The 19,490-nt window shown below is 34.3% G+C and overlaps 1 protein-coding gene and 1 pseudogene across 1 annotated transcript; one reads left to right on the top strand and one right to left on the bottom strand.

Annotated features, from left to right (window-relative positions):
• Positions 1-6,242: 6,242 nt before the first annotated feature.
• On the bottom strand, positions 6,243-10,059 carry LOC149176303 (uncharacterized). Its single transcript, XM_089423084.1, has 3 exons — positions 9,924-10,059; positions 9,485-9,798; positions 6,243-6,693 (listed from the first exon to the last, which is right to left on the bottom strand). Exons 2-3 carry the CDS (start codon positions 9,728-9,730, stop codon positions 6,616-6,618), a joined length of 324 nt encoding a protein of 107 aa, XP_089279210.1. The 5' UTR covers positions 9,731-9,798; positions 9,924-10,059; the 3' UTR covers positions 6,243-6,615.
• Positions 10,060-15,647: 5,588 nt separating this feature from the next.
• The window catches only part of LOC149176304 (uncharacterized), a 39,479-nt pseudogene continuing 35,636 nt past the window's right edge, over positions 15,648-19,490 (top strand).

Here is a 19,490-nt window from a genome sequence, read left to right on the forward strand (position 1 = left end):
CAACGTTCATACGAAGCGACACACAAAAAGCACCAGAAATGCAACACAAGACATTGAAAGCGAGCTTTCCCCAAAAAAACTGAGTTGAATGTGCCGACAGCTCCTAGATGCGATGCGGGATGTCAGAGCTACAAGGTTGATGTCAGGAATGAGCTCTGCAGTGTCCAATTCATGACTTTTAATAAAATCAAAGATGTGACGCACATGCCACAAATCTATGAAGAGCAACACTTGGTGGGAGGTTTCTGAGATGATCCTTGCATGCAACCTCCAACTGCTAAAATTAGATCCCTGAATTAAGGGATGTCTTTGCATGTTGCATTGGGAGAAGCAACCCATGCATGTAAAACGGTTTTGCTCGGTCCCGGAGGGAACCTGTCAACTCAACTACACAAGCAAGAGGCTACTCAACTACTCGAAGAAAATGCGCATTTCTGGAAGGGAACTGGGTTGGTTGTCCAGGAGATTTGTGCAATTTCTGGGCAGAGCAGCTAATTGCTACCTAGGATGCGTAATTCTTGGGTTGAGTAGCCCCGCTGAGAGGAATTGCGCAATCTTCTAGATGAAGCCTCACTTGTAGAATTGTGCAATTCTGGAGCCCAGCAGGTTGCTAGATATAATTGCGCAATTTCTTGAGGGAGCTTCTCAGCTTGCAACTGGACCAGGTCCGGAGGAACAACCTGTGAGGGGAATGTAACAAGCTCTGGTGGAAATACTATCATTCTACAAGAAAATCACTGAAGGTTGTGTATTTATCGATGCAAGACATGCTGCTATGAAAGGTTGGTAGGGAGGCTCCAAAACAAAGCTAAGGAAAAATTTTGGAGGGTGGTTGTAGCCGCTACAACAACACCTTAAGATAATTTGGGCCCTTCATTTCTATTAGCATTTTGTATAAGCACATAAGTCTTAAACCATGTTTTATCTTTTTGAGATTTTATGATTGAATTGTTCTAGTTTGACATATTATGATTCTTAGTTACTTTATTGCATTGTTTTATCAGGTTTAAAAGTGTTTATTTTATACGTAACATTGTTTTAACTATAATACTAAATGAGCATGAAGTAAATGATGTAAATTCATATTTCAATCTTAAATTAGATATCATTGTTGTTGTCTTTCAATAAGATTCTCTAGAAGTTTGTAAATGTCTACAAAAAGACCCTTTAGGATTGGTATCAATGTTTGTAGATGACATGTACATTTTCACAAAGATCTATTTAGTGATTTAGACATAAATTTCATGGTATTTAGAGATCACTTAAATCATATTTTTAATATCCAATATCTCAATTTTTACATTGAACTCTAGCTTTGTATTTTGGTGACTCATATTATTAGATATTACTTTTACATGTTTTTCTAGTCTGCAATAATAATAATAAATTTGATGCATTTTCATCCTCATTAGTTTAGAGATCACTTAAATCATATTTTTAATATCCAATATCTCAATTTTTTCATTGAACTCTAGCTTTGTATTTTTTGACTCGCATTATTAGATTTTACTTTTACATGTTTTTCTAGTGTGCAATAATAATAAATTTGATGCATTTTGGTACTCATTATTTCTAAACTCTTTTAGAGAGAAAGGGTCTATAATAAGTAAACAAAAAATTAAAATTGGAAATAAGTAAACAAAAATATTTTTCTTAAGAAAATATTTAGTTAATTTTCTTATAATGATTGTTTATTTAAGAAATAAATAACTAAAATTAAGTATTTATAAGATGTATAATGTCGAATTTTTTCTGTATTAAAATCGAATTAGAATTCAAATTTGGTAACTATGTTTTAAAGGTGGTAAATTTATAAACTCGTAACTTCCTAAAATAATTAACTTAAATAAGTATTGAAAATACCAACATTAATGAATAGTTGAGTCTAGTTAGGTTGGGAGCTTGAACCTGGAAAGGATGGATGGACTACCTATATGATTTAACTAGTATGTTGACATATTGCCTAGACCATAAGTTGATGTACGAACACCATCGATCCATTGGTTATATCATTCAACCACATAGATTAGCTGTATGGATTAGCATAAAAATATTTGTATGTTAATTATTGCATGGATGAGTATTTTTTTATTATAATATTATATGTTAATTAAAATATTTTTTTAAGGTTATTCCCCATATGTTCATCAATGATAATAGAATTCTATCTCATTGTCATTGCTATTGAGCAGATGCTTCATAATATGATTATCGATACATGTTTAGTTAGTTTTCTTTTTAACGACGGACTTTAATGGTGGGTCGGAAAGAAACCAAAAGACGGACTCAGTATTTTTAAAAGTTTGCACTAAGTCTTAAATCTGGAATATAATCTTTTTGTGAATTTACAAGTTTAGTTAGTTTTCTTTTTAACGACGGACTTTAACGGTGGGTCGGAAAGAAACGAAAAGACGGACGCAGGATTTTTAAAAGCTTGCACAAAGTCTTAAATCTGGAATATAATTTTTTGTGAATTTGACTATGATATATTATTTTTTTGGAGTATATCACGTCGGTTACAGATTTCTATATATTCCTTGGAATAGATAATTGACTTACAGATTTCTATATATCCTTTGGAATAAATATTTGACTTACAGATTTGTTTATGTTCCTTGGAATACAAATTGACTTTATAAAGTTAACTATCATTTTGCTCCTTATTCATTCGATGCCCACGACTTACATAAACTCAGTTTCTCTGTAACATGCATGCCATTACAATGAGCGACCATCTCTAATCTTGGTATAGCATACCTGCTGTGGTTCAAACAAACTCTCGACAATCTCCACGTACATGCAGTAGGAAAGCATGTAATTTTAGAGCATACTTTAAGACATTGTATCTTTAAAAAGACGCGAAGAAATTTTGAGTGAACGATACAAGTTGAAAATATATCTATATATATATATATTCTTTTTTGTGGCTTTGCACGCATCATGCATGATATGACGGCTGGGGTGGATGGCTTTCGCACCCTAGTCGTGTTCGATCCCTGCGGAGGATTCCTCGCTTAGGCGATATATGACGGCTATGTCGTAAAAATCTGCTGGCTTAGGCCGTATTCTGACTGGCTTCGGCCATATTGTAATCTGAGGGCTTCGGCCGTATTCTGACTGGTTTCGGCCATATTGTAATCTGAGGGCTTCGGTTGTATGATAAGGATTTCTCTCTGGAAAAAAAATATATATATATTCTTCAACTTGTATCGTTCACTCAAAATTTCTTCGCGCTGGCAACCTGAATGCTCAGCAATATTAAATTGCAGAAGAGGAAAGCAGAAAAAATATATTTCAGCCATAAACCTGAAACCTCAGATTTGAATCGATAATAGCTAGCCTGGGAAACCACTGGGAGAAATTACTTATGGTCAGCTCTGCCAATAGCTCATTTCCAATTCCTACCATGCTGGAAAAATGAATATGAATCGCAAAACAAACTTTACATTTCTGGCCCATACCAAAAAACATAATAAACAATTGACAAAAACGAATGCATTATATTAATTAATAAAATTAATTTATTTAAAAAAGACCAAAAAAACATAATATTTATAGTGACCATTTTCAAGGTCCTAAGATCTATATGTGGTTTATAAAGCATTCTCTTGAGGGCTTTCATATAAGTATGAACCTCATATGAATACGCTAGTGAGGTTATGTATCATAGTTTTAGAACATTTTTCATAGATTTTGAGTTTAAAAGAAATACTTCAAGATTTATGTTCTTTTTTTCAATTTTTTTTTATTATTTTTAAGTTTATAGTGATCATTTTCTAGTTTCTAACATCTATATGTGGCTTATAAAGGTTTTTTTGTTTTTTTGAGGGCTTTCATATTAGTGAATATGCTAGTGAGGTCATGTAGGATGGTTTTGGAATATATTTCATAGATTTTGAGTTTAAAAGAAATATTTCAATATTTATGTCTTTTTTTTTATTATTATTTTTAAAGTTTTGAGATTTATTCAAAATGTAATATTTTTCAATAAAATTTATATTTTTATTTAGAGTATAAATATTTTACATTTGTTATTTATGGTGGTTTGAAGTTTAAATTATGAAAAATAAGGTAGAAAAACATAAATTAAAATAAGAGGTTTTTAATTTCATCTTTCAATCATTATCAAAGCTTCAATATCTATACATGGTATTTTATATTTCTTAATGGTACTCCTATTTCTAGTGAGAAACCAAATATCTCATAAGGGAAGCCATATATGATTGTTAGAGGCCTTACTCATAATTTTTTATTTGAGAAAACTCATTGAAGGCCTAAGAACCTTCATCAAAGACTAACTCTTCTACCGTGGATATTACCTCCTACAAAATGCTCATATTCCTGGTTGGAATAGAAAGATCCCTTATAAATATCATGCATGGTGATGTAAAGAAATATCCATGATTATCAAGCTCTATAAGCATCCTTGAGTGTTTCATGCCTCTATTTCATCCCTTAGACCATTTTCAAGGAGACAATAACCATCTTTAATGGGAAGCACCTTCTAATTATATTGTTACTCATAGTTGGAGGCCAAAGATCCCCTACAAAGTTTATGCATGGTGGTTCTATGGCTTTATCATGTTCTTTGAGCTAAGAAGCCTCATTTAGGGATTGAGTCCCTCTCTTATTTTCCTCCCTAACCATTGTCAAGGTTCTAGGATTGGTTTATCGCATGAAATACCTCCTAAAAATGTTCATATTCTTAGTCAAAACCTAAGATCTCCTATATAAGTAATGTGGGTGGTTTGAAGACTTGTTCATACTTGTTCAAAAAGGCTTATTAAACCTATCTAAAAATTTCCTATTAACCATTTGTGGTGATTATAGATCTCTTCTAATATTTTATTTGAATGTAATGTGTAATTCTTACCTTTGATTCTAGACTTTATTGTAAAGATTATATATCATATTTAATACGACCAAATCAACATTATAATACCATATGATATGTTTGAGATTTCAAAAATAATGATTACTTGCAATTTCAAGTAGCAAATAAATGTTCTGAACATAATAGAAACATAAATTAATGTAGAAAGCTTTGTGTCTAGCACTTATGATACTTAAGAATAACTAGTACCATGGAATATAATGATAGTGACTGGTTTAAGTACCTGAGATAGAGTGTAGGATAGATGAAAATAAAGTTAAGTTTGTATAGGTGAATTTATGATGAGTGAATTTTGTCATGATGAAGTTTTTCCAAAAGTAGTATATTTTTATGTTTATAAGTTAATAAAATAAATTTATTTTAAATAATTATTGAAACTATTAATTTAGTTGAGTTTGAGATTTTTTTATTGTGATTTTTTTATTGAATATTTGTTTATCAATATTATTTAGTAAATTAATTAATTTTTGTTTTATTTTTGTTTTTTCTTAAATATGAAAATGATTTCATTTTTTTATTTTAAATAATATATTTTAGTTATTGATGGAATTTACTTGTTGGTAGAAAATATTGAATAAATAAAAATGAAGTATCATCTATTATTATTTTTGACATAAATTTCAAATTTAAATATAAACATTTTTTAAATTTAAACAAATTATAATTTCTATAGTTTTTTTTTGTTTTATATAAACTAAAAACAATTGAAATTGATTATTAATTTTCTTTTTTATCCAATTATATCCAAATTTACAATTTACATAGACTCAAGTCCTACTATTTTTTTTAGGCACCAAAAAAAACTATATATTTGTATTATATTCATTAAAATAGGTAATACATCCAAATACATATATATGAGATGGGAGGAAAATAAAACCAGCAGCAATGACAAAGGTGTGGTATAATGCCACAACATAGTGGATAAGGACATACATAGATACCCTGATCAGCTTCATATGAACATGTTGAGGAAAGATAGTATATAAGAAACAAAGAAAAAGATCAAACTGTCCCTGTAACAAAATTATGAGTATCTTCACAATAGAATAAAAAACGCACCAAAGGAGAAAAAGAACATACCAGATATACTTCATAAGAAAGACATTATGTACCCTGTAAGCAAAAATTTTGAATCTGATAGGAGATAAGCAAAAATCTTGAATGTTGTCTCAGGTCCCTATACTTACATGCCGGAATGAGCGACCATCTTTGACATTGTATAGTAGAGTATCAGAGTAATTGTTGTTCAAAAAAACTCTCGAAGGAATAAACATTTCAAAATCAATGTCCACGAAATCAATGTCCACGTCCATCGAGTAATGTGATTTTAGAGCATAATTGTATCTCAAAAGATGCATAGTGTATAAAATGTATAGCATCATTATATATATTCTACCGACTTCTTTATGCAAGAGTTTATTTCTTCCGGCACTTGAGAAGTACCGGCGCTAAATACATGAAGAAACGTTCCCGATCATCAACTTCTCTCATTCACTCAAACTTTTCTAATAACTCTAAGCTACTTTTTAAGATTTGTAACACACAATTGAAGTTTGGTGGTGACGACTTACATGCTGAGCAAGAAGAGGAGAAAACGTGGCAGATCGTGAGAATATGGCGCTATCTTAATCTGATAAAAAGATTACTCTAGTAACAAACTTATACTGATGATCATGGACGTCATGCCATTATTATAAAGATTCAAAACATTTCTATTTCTATTCCGCTGCTATGGCAGCCCAACTGTTGAGCTTACGTTTCAGGTCGTCTTTATCAAGCGTAGACGGCGTTAGAACCTGTGAAAAAACAATAAATCATATCAGAAAACCGCGCAGCTGATTCACTGAAAAAATTACAGTCAATTCTAGATTAGATCGGCTTTATTAAGTGGCTGGTTTGTACACTGTGATAGTGTTGAATTTAGGTTAATTGTAAATTCCAAGAATATATATATTTTTTGCTAATTAATATTGTTATATTAATATGATACAAAAAGAAGTTACAGAAAAGTTTGATCTCAAAATTGCTAAGCATCCATCATCACAAAAAATGAATCTGTCTGTTTTTCACTGCTCCAACATAGGGGAAATCAGTCCAGTAAACCATTATCCAAAATAACAAAAAGAGATATTGCATGTCTAGAATCAAAAGCTGAAAAAGACTGTTCAAACTTAAATGCATCCACCTGGCAAAAAAAATCACTGGATGCCATACATTAAGACTAGAGATTCTCCAGTGCTGGTTCCTCTTCGATCCGACACACGAATTGGTACCAGTCATCATCTCCATCAGGCACGCCACTACCCTGAGATGGAGGAGCCTCCTCAACGCCACCTGTGCCTATCTGCATTTCAGAACTACCCTGAGCTTGAGGAGCCTCTCAACGCCACCTGTGCCTATCTGCATTTCAGATGTGTCGTTCTGTCTGCTTCCCGATGCCTTTGTGTCACTATGTCTGCTGTCCTCAGCTGGTGGATTGCCAGCTACAGCTTTGCCATGCAGAGCCGCTTTTCCTTCATCAGGATGTCGATTGCCAAGAATGTTAATACCACGGCTGCTTGGCGCTGCTTTGCTTTGCTTGTAATTGTGCCCAGACGGAGGAGCTTGCGGCTCAGTCTCTTCCGAGAAGGAGAAGGTCACAGTAGCAGTGATAACAGGCCGGTTTAAGGAGCTATGGAAACAGAACTGAGTGGTATGGTGAGCAGGAGACAGTGGAAGGGGGAAATCCGCTGAGTGAACGGCACGACCCCTACCGCTTCTGGTGTTTGGGTAGCGGCGAGAGGGAGAGCTGAGAGAATTAAGCATATCAGTGGAGGAGTCAGGGGAAACGGTGGCAGAGCTAGTCGAAGCAGGGGTGCGGATGATGCCTCCACTAGTTCCACCCCGCCTGCTGCATACGATGCCTGATGTGAGCCATAGCAAGATTAAGAGTTGGGTTGATAACAAAGGGATTGATTGAGTTTCGATGCAGAGAGTGAGTAGGGGAGGTCTGGGCCTGGTCTGAGATACAAAGGCTGGAGTGAGAGAAATGAAAACCGTTGTCGAGATCAAGGCAAGGAAGCAATCAGCATCTGTTGCCGGTCACAGTGCGAATGCAGGGTTCTGCAGCCTGCGGAGGGTAGATGAACTGGAGCAAGGGAGGAATTGTATACTGCTCTACAGAAGCCATGTCTATGAGAGTGATGAAGGTGGCTCGGCTTTCAGAGTCATTTAATGTCATCTGCAAGGTGGTGTGAATTTGCTTGAGGTGTGAAGTTGCTTGAGGTTGGTGTTGGGGACGACGTTGGCGGCCATATGGCCATCCTGTCCGTCAGCCGACCATCTAATCACATTGATTATCAGATCATTCACCGGCATCCGGGAAATTCCAAGAATATATCACAGTCAAAAGAAAGGTCTAATAATTCACTTTTTTCTTGATTATATTCCTATTAATTTCCAGAATCTGTAATCTAACCTAAAAAGCATATATCTTAAAGTGTTCAAATCATATTTATACCTTATATACAAAGTCAATCAAAAATATATATTCTTACATTAGTATTCCTGGTACATCAATCTAAGTATATCAGTATATTTTAACCATAAAACTTCTATTTTAACGATAAAACCCGAAGTTTTATGGTTAAAATATATTCTTACATTGGTATTCCTGGTACATCAATCTAAGTATACCAGCATATGTTAACCATAGAAATTACTATGTAAAACATTAATCAGATTTGTCCATAGCCCATTTCCCAACCTTCCTCGAAAAATCGATATAAAATGCAAAACGAGCTATACAATTCTGCTCAAGACCCAAAACCTAATTCTAATCACCGGAATTACCTTAAATTACCATAACAAAAATTGGAATTACTTAACTTGAGCATAACAAAACCATATCCACATAAAAATCAATCTAAAGCGTGAGCTATATAATTCTACCAAAGACCCAAAAACCTAATTCCAATCACTAAAATTATCTCAATTTACCATAACAAAATTTGGAATTACTTCACTTGAGAATAATAAAAACTATTTCCACTTTAAAAAAATCAATTTAAAGTAATTGACTAAATTAATCTAAAATTTTGTTCTGCCATTTTAAGATCACTCACATTAAAAATTTTATGATCTACTTTTTGATCCAGTAATATAGTTCATCTTCAAGACAAAAATTGAACCATACTGATTGGCTCTAAACCTAGATCATAATTTTTTTAAGCTATCCTAAAACACTAAAAACAAAATTACTCTACTCATTTTATACTAATAAAACAAAATTACTCTAGTCACAAACAAAAAAACATCCATGCTGATTAAACTAATATTATACTAATAAAAAATAAAATAATAAAAAAAACAATACATTTACTGATTTACTAGTACGAAATTTGAAAAAAAAAAAACACGGCATTCACATCAATAACCAGTAAGGCACAAAATATCCTTATTAACATCCCAAACAAAAAAGAACAGTTTACCAGTGACACTGATCCTAAATTATCCTAAATTGATTGACTCTGTGAGCAAAGCAGGAGAATGATTAACACAATATGAGAATTACTGGAGGAGGAAGAAATCTGCAGTTATATATATTACCTTGACTTGGATACTATGAAGAACTTTGTCTTTGGTGGAGGTCATATTATATTGTTGAACGTCCAGACTCTCGTTTTCCAGTACGTCATACAGCTTTGAGGTAACATTTGTAGAACGCTTGAGAGTGATGATTCTGATCAAAAGTTCATCCGAACCACCTCGCTGGTCTATTCTCACTGCTGGGAAACTAGACGGTTGCCAATCAGTTGAATCAACTGATTCCACGTGTCCGCTTCCCTCAGCCATTTTATTGCTATCTGAGGCCGAACTACCCTTGCTTGATGGGTTTAAAATAATCTCAGAAGACGGAGCACCTGGAATAAAGGTTTGTTTCTGTGAGATAGAAAAAACATAAACCCATAAACTGAAATTCATGGACAGATTATCTGAAATTCAAATACAGTTGCTCAGCCATTTTAAGAAGGAAAAAGCCTGTTACCTCAATGGGCTTCAGTATTATGAACTGAAGATTTGCAACAGGAAATACGTCTGTATTTCTCTCAGAAGACGATTTCTGAAACTTGTCTTAGATTTCCCATGCTTCTTGGTCGCAGCAATTGCACTATATATAAAGCTTTGGTAACTCCATACGTCTACGGTGTGGTAGAGAACTTCAAAAATCTAATATACGAGTAATCGAGTAATCTGCCTCTAGGTTACGGACCACACAAGATTCTCGTTACTTAGGGCGATGACACATTTCTCATTGATGTGATTCAAACTGGTCCGAAGATAATCAGAATATTGGCGTGTCAGTGTTGTTCATGCTATTGTTGGTTAAGCTGCCTGCAAGTGGTCTTCTAGTTTAATACTTATCGATTATGATCTTCCCAGAAGAGAAATGTAGACTGTGACCAGACAGAGACCAATCGAGATTCCACGGAATGATTTCATTGGATATTACAGGACATCTCACCTCATGATCAGACCGGACATGTACAGAAAAGAAAAAGAGATTTGGCACCTCATTGACCTTATTAATGGTGCGATGCCCTTCTATGCTATACGCACATGCAGATGGCTAAATTGAACTGCTGGAGGCAGAGATGGCTATTGAAAAGTAAAAAGCAGAATGAGTGGATCGAGGGATATCAGTAACTGTTTAATTTTTTATTTACTGGTTTTATTCCAAGTTTGTGCTCGCACAAATCTTTCCCGAGGTGGATTCTAACCGTTATTATTATAGATTTTATTGCTACCACTCTAAATTTGCCCACTCTAAATTTGCCCTAATCCAACTATTATGTTTTTATTTTTCCTAAAAAGTTATGGAAATTTAGGTTATATTTTGAAAAAATCTGGTAGGGATTTTTGTAAATTCAAATAAAAATTGTCAAATTTCATAATTTTAGATGTCGTAAAAGTTTTAAAGATTTTTTAAATTTTTTTTTACCAAACCATTTTTAATCCACTTTTAATCATCAAAACACTTCCTCCACCTCCATAACCAACTCTTATAAATTTTAAGCTTTTACTTTTACTTATTATGCTCGTGCTGCACTCACAGAAGAAATGTTAAGGATTCTCTATTTATAACATTTTTCTCTATTATAAGTTGGTACCTTTTTCTCTATTATGAGTTGGTACAATTGGATAAAAGTGGAGGCATTGCTATAGTAGATTCCAATTATTATTATTATAAATTTTACTTATTATGCTCGTGCTGCACTCACAGAAATGTCAAGGGTTCTCTATTTATATCATTTTTTTCTATTATAAGTTGGTACCTTTTTCTCTATTATGAGTTGGTACAATTGGATAAAAGCGGAGGCATTGCTAGAGTAGATTCCAATTATTATTATTATAAATTTTTTGTTATTAAAGTTTATTGTTATTATTATAAACTTTAAGTGCTTACTTTTTCGACATTCAGAAATAAATTGTAAAAGTAAATTGTAATTTGAGAGATTTAAATAACTTCATTTATATGTCTATTTTCAATTAAACTGCATCCAAAAACCAAACTTCTTTCCGCATTGTTACATAAAAATAATAGCATTATTACATAAAAGTTGATGTACAAATAAGTTTTTCTAATATTATGTAAAGGTCAAACTAACATCTTTCCACATTGTTACATAAAAGTAATAGCATTATTACATTAAAAAACCATTATGCACAAATAAGTTTTTTTAATATTATGTAAAGGTTTTTCTGGTTTACTCAACTATCAGACTGGTAAGATGGGCGAGAATCTTTTCGATTCAGGTCTTCTTCTGAATATGTACCTTTTAAGCTTTGTCCACAATGGACTTGATAGGTTGGGTATAAAATCCCAAAATCTATTCGTGGAAGAAGACTAAAGGAAAAGCTAAGGTCAAGAAATCCAAAATTAGAAAAAAGAGGAGTACGTATAAAGTGATTAATTTTTAAATTTTTGTTTTTTCAATTTAGGATTTAGAATAAATGAAAGGTCACGAATTTAATCTCAGCACTAGAAATGAAGATTTAGAATTTAAGTTTCAATATAAATGAATTTTAATTAATAAATGAAGAAGGTATAAATTTAGATAATAGATTAAGATTTTTTTTTTTATCATTTCTAAATATATAAAAAAAAATTAAAATTAATTTAGTTACAAACGAATAATTTATTTAAATATAAAATTATTAAAATAAGATAATTATATTTATTTAATTTATTATTTGAATAATTATTAATTAAAATTTATTTATATTAACATAATTTTATGATGATGATTAATTAAGATGAATGTGGTTTATTAGATCTCAAGAAAAAGAGTCTAATCGTCATTCTTCAAAATCTTGTTTCTATGATAAAAAATAGGAAAGAAAAATCTTGTTTCTGTGATAAAAAATTAGCAAAGAAAGGTTCCAAGAGGGCTATACTTGGGATAGCTTAATAAGTCAAGAAGATTGGAGGTGTGACTCATGATAGGGAATTGAAGGTGGATGTGGGTAAGAGTCGGGCAATCTAAAAGGAAGTGGTTTTCATCTTCCAACTTCTTAGTATCACAAATATGACAAATTCTATTGTTGGAGAGAGTCCTAGGAGTAGACCACCGCACGGTCTCACGCCAAAGCTCATGAGAGTTAGTTCTAATCCTAGCGATGTTCATTTTCTTCTTAGTGCCATTAAACATAGAGAGATAATTTTGGTTATCGAGGGTGGGGTTGATCACCTCCTTATAGTACCTTAGCTTCCTTTTACCCTCTAGCTCCTTAGCATCCCACATCATGTCCTGGGAGTAGACCATCCCCAGATCTCACTCCAAAGCTCATGAGAGTTAGTTCTAATCCTAGCGATGTTAATTTTCTTCCTAGTGCTAGTCAACATAGAGAGATAATTCTGGTTATCGAGGGTGGGGTTGATCACCTCCTTATAGTACCTTAACTTCCTTTTACCCTCCAACTCCTTAGCATCCCACATCATGTCCTTAAAACTAGAGGTAATAGTATCTTTGATACTGTCATTTCTTCCCATGATCATCTCCTCTGTAATCCCCCAAAGATTGAGCCAAGATTGAGCATCTTGATGCCACCCGCGCTTGAGGAGTAGGTGTCGGTTTTGACTAAAATTAGAAGCAATTTTTGGGAGCATCTTGGATTCCATATTGTGAAAATTCTTCTTATACAACAAATATCTAAACATAGCCGCACTTTCAATGGGAATAGGCCCATTAATAAATAATAAAAATAAAAATAACTAATCATAAAATAATTCAACAGTGTCTTCATAAATTCTTAAAAATATTATGAAATTTTTATATTCTTATCTTGATATTTATAATTTATATTGACATATTTTATAATTAATATATGCTTATGTTTTCATATTATATTTTTATTTGACTTTAATGATCTTCTCATTATAACATAATTTTTTATATCTATATAGTTAATATTGATATCTTTAATGATTAATATATACTTTTTCTTTCATATTATTATTAAATTCTTTTATTGGCTTTTAATGATCTTCACACTCTAACGTGTTCTCTCTCTATATATATATAATTTAATTTTATCTATTTTAAATATATAAATATTAAAATTTAAATTAAAAAATAAAATCTTCAAAATGTTATTTTATATTTTTATATGTTATAGGGAAGAAATTTAAAAGCTTTTTAAATATTATTAATAAGAAATTTTAAATTTGACTTTAATAAAGTATTTATGAGAATTTTTCTACCTTATATTATAATTTTTTTTGTATATAATAAATTTAAAATACATTTTCATATTATATTTCATTATAATTTTTTTAAATATTATTTTTATAATAAAATTTTAAATATTTATATTTTAAAGTTTAACAAATTAAACATGATATGTTTATATTATTATTGTTTTTTGTTTGTCAAGTTGTTTGAGATCTTTCAATCTTGATCTGTGGCTTTGTTGAATTTCCACGATCTTGGGTCTAGGATAGAGTCTTAGAATCACTAACACTACCAAACCAAAAATATCAACCATAAACTACTTTGCACAGTAGAAATATAAAGCAGTAAATCACACATGCACAAATATATGCAATTTTTAACAAATTGTACAATATGTACAATCTCAATCTTTGTCATATTAAAACAAATCTAAAAAATACAATAGTCTATGGTATACAAGATACAATGACAAACTTCACTGCACAGACTTGATGTCATATCTTGTCTTGTCGGTCCTTCACTTTCATACTGCTCACTAGCTACCCCTTAGTCCTTCAAAGGACAACACATCGAGACTCCAGGAGGGCTGCCACCTAAAATCTAAATAATACAATAGTCTATGGTATACAAGATATAATGACAAACTTCGCTGCACAAACTTGATGTCATATCTTGTCCTGTCGGTCTTTCGCTTTCGTATCGCTGATTAGCCGCCCCTTAGTCCTTCAAAGGACAACACATCGAGACTCAGTTGAAAATAATTAATATTATTTTGTATTAATGGAGAAATGGTTACACAAGTTGTAACGTATCTCCTTAGTTTAGGATTTGTTCCTAGAGTTTAGGAGTTTGGTTGCAACTTCCTGAGTTCTAGTAATGTACTTAATGATGTAATTTCTCATTTGATGGAAGTAGAGTGTACGGAGAGAGTTCTCTTTGTTTGAGTGCAGTCTCCAGGTGCAGTACTCACCTGTGAGTTGTAACTCCTTCTTTTTCAATTCAAGTCTGATTTTTATCTTGGTATCAGAGCACAGAGTAGGGATAGCCTTAATTTTATTTTTTTTTTTAGGATGCATCATTGATTACAGAACTGTAGTGGTGGTGGAGTATATAGAAGCATTCGTAGAATCAGGTGGACTGCAGTAACACCTGAAGACAGGTCTTAGATGACTGATCATCTCTGAGCGGAAAATAGGGTTGGCGCGGTTTCGTTGCGAACAATCGCACCATTTTTGAGCGGAAGAAAGGGTTGGCGCTATTTATTAAGGAACAGTCGCGCCATTTGGTGTGGTTTTGAGAACGATAGTCGCGCCAACGCGCCAGAAAGTGCTATTGGCACGGAAAATCAAGCCTTAGTCACGGCAATTTCGTAAGACACGTCGATTTTGTTTTCGGTGCAGGTATTTCACTGTCGAGAAGCGCCAACCTCTTTCTCTTTGGAATATCTGCAATTTTTTGCAGATCGGCCTTGTCCGGTGGTGGCACTTTGAAATTCTGGATCTACTCAATGGCAGCAGATTGGAGTTGCCCGGTGGTGGCGCATTGAAGTTCCTGATCTACTCGGTGGCAGCAGATCGGAGTTGCTCGGTGGTGGCGCATTGGAGTTCCTGATCTTCTCGGTGGCAGCAGATCGGATTTGCCTGGTGGTGGTGCATTGGAGTTCGAGATCTATTTGGTGGCAGCAGATCAGACTTGCCTGGTGGTGGCACATTGGAGTTCGTGATCTACTCAGTGGGAGCAAATCGGATTTGCCCGGTGGTAGCCCATTGGAGTTTCGGATCTATTTGGTGGCAGCAGATCGAACTTGCCCGGTGGTGGCGCATTGAAGATACAATTTTTTTTTTCCAGCAAAACAGAGGTTCGGATCTGGTATGTGGTGATTTTTTTTTAGTGTGTCCTGAAAGTGTACAGTTGGATAGACTTATTCATCAGAGGATCAGAAATTTTATCAATCCAATATGAATAACAATATAGAATCGTATCTCCACGAGTCTGGCAAACTCGATGGATCGAATTTCTCCAACTGGAAATTCAAGATGCAGACTTTACTTGAAAGTGCAAATGCGTGGTCGATCGTTACAGGAAATGAGCTGAGATCAGGATCAGCCACACAAGAACAAGATTGGGATAAAAGGGAGACAAAAGCAAAGGTCATATTGAAGATGTCTGTCAAGGACAATGTTATCCCACATATTAGAGACTGTAAATCGGCCACTGACATTTGGACGACGATCAAAAACCTATACCAGACGCAGAATACAAACCGTGTCTTGTCACTCAAAGGCAAGTTGTTTGCATTGAAGATGGAGGAGAATGAGTCCGCTGCTGGATTCATTGCTAGAGTCAAAGACCTGAAGGACAGATTGGGAGATATCAGAGAGAAAGTTTCTGATTCAGATCTGGTCACGATCACGTTGAACGGAATGACTGATGAATACCAGACGTTTATCACAGGGCTGTCAGCAAGGGAGAAAGCCCCTTCATTTGAAGAGCTGACAGGGATTCTGATACAGGAAGAAGAGCGACGACAAAATTTGAAATCACAGAGCAATGACCTTGCTCTGATGGCAAAAAGGAGATAGTATAGAGGGAAGCAACATCAGCAACCGCAACAACAACAGCAGAAAGGAGCCAACACATTTCAGAAGAGACCGTTTAAAGGTATGTCTGCTAATAATTTTCCCAGCAAGAAATGTTTTTACTGTGGAAAACCTAGACATCAGATTAAAGATTGTTATAAGAGGCAGGCAGACGAAGGAAGAAACAAACAGAGAAAACATAAGGGTTACTTTGTTAAGGAAGAAGAGGATCATAGCCACGAACTTCGACTGTTTATAGTCGATTGTGCTCTTTCAGCTTCAAAGGGAGATGAGGACGACATATGGTATGTTGACTCGGGCGCATCCTCACATATGACTGGTAAGAAGGATTGGTTTGAATTTCTTGAAGAAACTTCATGTGGGTCGAAAATCTATTTAGGAGATGATAGTGGACATGAGATCAAAGGATATGGTGACATTCTTGTAAAATTCCCTAGTGGAGACATTAAACACCTTAAAAATATATTGTATGTTCCAGGAATTAAGAAAAATTTGGTCTCTGTCTCAATGATTACTGATCAGGACATGCAAGTTCAATTCTTTAAGACTAACTGTGTCATTAAGGATAGCCAGATGGAAACAGTTGCAACAGGAGTGCACATGGGGAGCCTGTACAGACTAGATGTGAAGAGTATGCCACAACAAGCAATGGTTGCAGCATGATCGACAGCCGAAAATCTCTGGCATCAGAGGTTCTACCATCTTAATCTGCAAGACCTCATCCTACTTCAGAGAAAAGGTATGGTTGATGGACTCCCTATTTTCCATAATGTTAAGTTGGATTGTGATGGATGTGCATTAGGGAAAATGCATAGAGAAGAGTTCCCTTTGCATGTTAATAGAAAGAAAAGAGACATTTTAGAACTGGTGCATACAGACATCTGTGGACCTATGCAAACCAGGTCATTAGGAGGAGCATATTACTTTCTCTTATTTATAGATGATTGCACTAGATTTTCATGGATATACTTTTTGAGTAAAAAGAGTCAAGCTTTTCAGTATTTTAAAGAGTTTAAATCCATGGTAGAAAACCAGATAGGAAAAAGGATAAAAATTCTCCGCTCAGATCAAGGGGGAGAATACAGGTTGGGAGAGTTCATGGATTTCTACAAGCATCATGGGATTGTGCAACAGTTTACAGTGCCTCACACTCCACAGCAGAATGGAGTGGCAGAATGGAAGAACAAAACTCTTGTGGAGTGCGCAAGGAGCATGCTACAAGGTAAGGGTCTATCAAATGGTCTTTGGGCAGAAGCTATTAACACTGCTGTGTATTTAAAGAATAGGAGTCCTACTATATGTCTAGGCTTCAAAACCCCTTTTGAAGCATTGTTTGAATTCAACCAGCAGTGAGTCACTTAAGAATATTTGGGTCAAAAGCTTATGCTCATATACCTAAGGCAGATAGGAAGAAGTTAGATCCTAAAGCCCTGGAATGTATATTTGTTGGATATGGCACTGAGTTCAAGGCATATAAGTTATTTAATCCTGTGACTCACAAGGTTTTTGCAAGCAGAGATGTCATATTTCATGAACAGGTTGAAGAAGGAAAGAATGACTCTAACAGTGATTGGCACATTCCATTGCTATTGGAAGAAAACAGTGAGGAAGATGAAGAGCAGGAGGAGAAACAAGAAGAAGTAACAAACAATGTAATCAATGAAGATGCAAGCCCATAAAAGGCTGAAATAGACAGAATTGAGGTAAGTCCCCTACCAAGGAGATCAGGTAGGAAGACTCGATTATCTTCTAAATTGAAATACTATGCATTAATGTCAAAGATTGTAAACATTGTAGAACCTGCAAATTATGAGGAAGCAAGTAAATTTGATGCATGGAGGGCTGTAATGTATGAGAAAATAGAATCAATAAACAGAAACCATACTTGGGATTTGGTTGAATTTCCTGAAGGTAAAACCCCCATAGGATGCAAATGGTTGTATAAACCAAAAATAAATGTAGATGGGAGTATAGAGAAACTTAAAGCTAGACTGGTAGCAAAGGGTTACTCATAGAAAGATGGAATAGATTTAGATGACACCTTTGCTCCTGTAGCCAAATTAAACACCATTAGAATGCTAATTTCCTTAGCAACAAAACACAAATGGCAGCTACACCAGCTAGATGTTAAGTCTGCATTCTGAATGGTGACTTGAAGGAAGAAATTTATTTAGTACAACCAGAAGGTTTTGTGAAAAAGGGGCAAGAACATCTTGTGTGTAAATTGAAAAAGGCACTTTATGGTTTAAAATAGGCACCCAGGTCGTGGTATGAGAAAATTGACTCATTTTTTGTTCAGCATGGCTTTCATAGGAGCTTGAATGATCCAAATCTGTATCCCAAGTTTAATAAACAAAGGCAAATTATTTTGATTTCTTTGTATGTAGATGATATGATCATAACAGGGAATGCTAACAATCTGATCAAAGAAATCCAATAGCAGATGTCACAAGTGTTTGAGATGAAAGATCTCGGAAACCTTCCTTATTGCTTGGGATTGGAGGTATGGAAAGACTTTGCACAAACTTTTCTCACTCAAGGGAAGTATGCCAGAAGCTTGCTGGAAAGATTCAGAATGGAGTAGTGCAGATCAGCAGCAACACCATTACAGCAGAACTTAAAGTTGAGCAGTGACGACGGTACTAAAGAGGTGGATGCTACCATGTACAGACAGCTAGTTGGCAGTTTGATATATTTGACTACAACTAGACCAGATTTGGCATATTCTGTTAGTGTGTTGAGCCAGTTCATGTCAAAACCACTCGAAAGTCACTGGGTCGCAGCAAAAAGTGTGTTGAGGTATCTTAGTGGTACTAGTAATTATGGCATTTTGTACACTGACACTTCTGATGTTATTCTAACAGGTTTTTCAAATTCCGATTGGGCAGGTAACTTGGATGATCGAAGATCTATCACAGGTTATGCATTCAACATTGGATCCGGGGTCATAGCATGGAGCAGCAAAAAGCAGCACACTGTAGCTCTATCTTCATGTGAAGCTGAGTACCAAGCATTGTGTGCAGCCACATGTGAAGCTATCTAGTTGAGAAGACTTCTCAACGATGCAGGAGAAGAGCAAAAAGAATCAACTATTATCAAAACCGACAACCAGAGTACCATCAAGCTTGCATACAATCCAGTCTTTCATAAAAATACCAAGCATATCGATACTCAAGTTCATTTTGTTCGAGAGAAACAACAGTCAAAAGAGATATGTGTTGAATATTGTAAAACTTGTGATAACATGGCTGATATTTTTACTAAGCCTCTTGGGCGTGT

The sequence above is a fragment of the Pinus tabuliformis genome, chromosome 4_1 (genome assembly GCF_031772625.1).
Source record: "Pinus tabuliformis cultivar Carrire ecotype Pingquan chromosome 4_1, CPIR1, whole genome shotgun sequence".
NCBI classification, from domain to species: domain Eukaryota; kingdom Viridiplantae; phylum Streptophyta; class Pinopsida; order Pinales; family Pinaceae; genus Pinus; species Pinus tabuliformis.

Coding starts and splice junctions, on each gene's coding strand:
- LOC149176303 (XM_089423084.1), bottom strand. CDS start 9,730: ATGGCTGAGGGAAGCGGACACGTGGAATCAGTTGATTCAACTGATTGG. Junction 6,694..9,484: donor TTCATAGTATCCAAGTCAAG/GTAATATATATA, acceptor GTTTTTTCACAG/GTTCTAACGCCGTCTACGCT.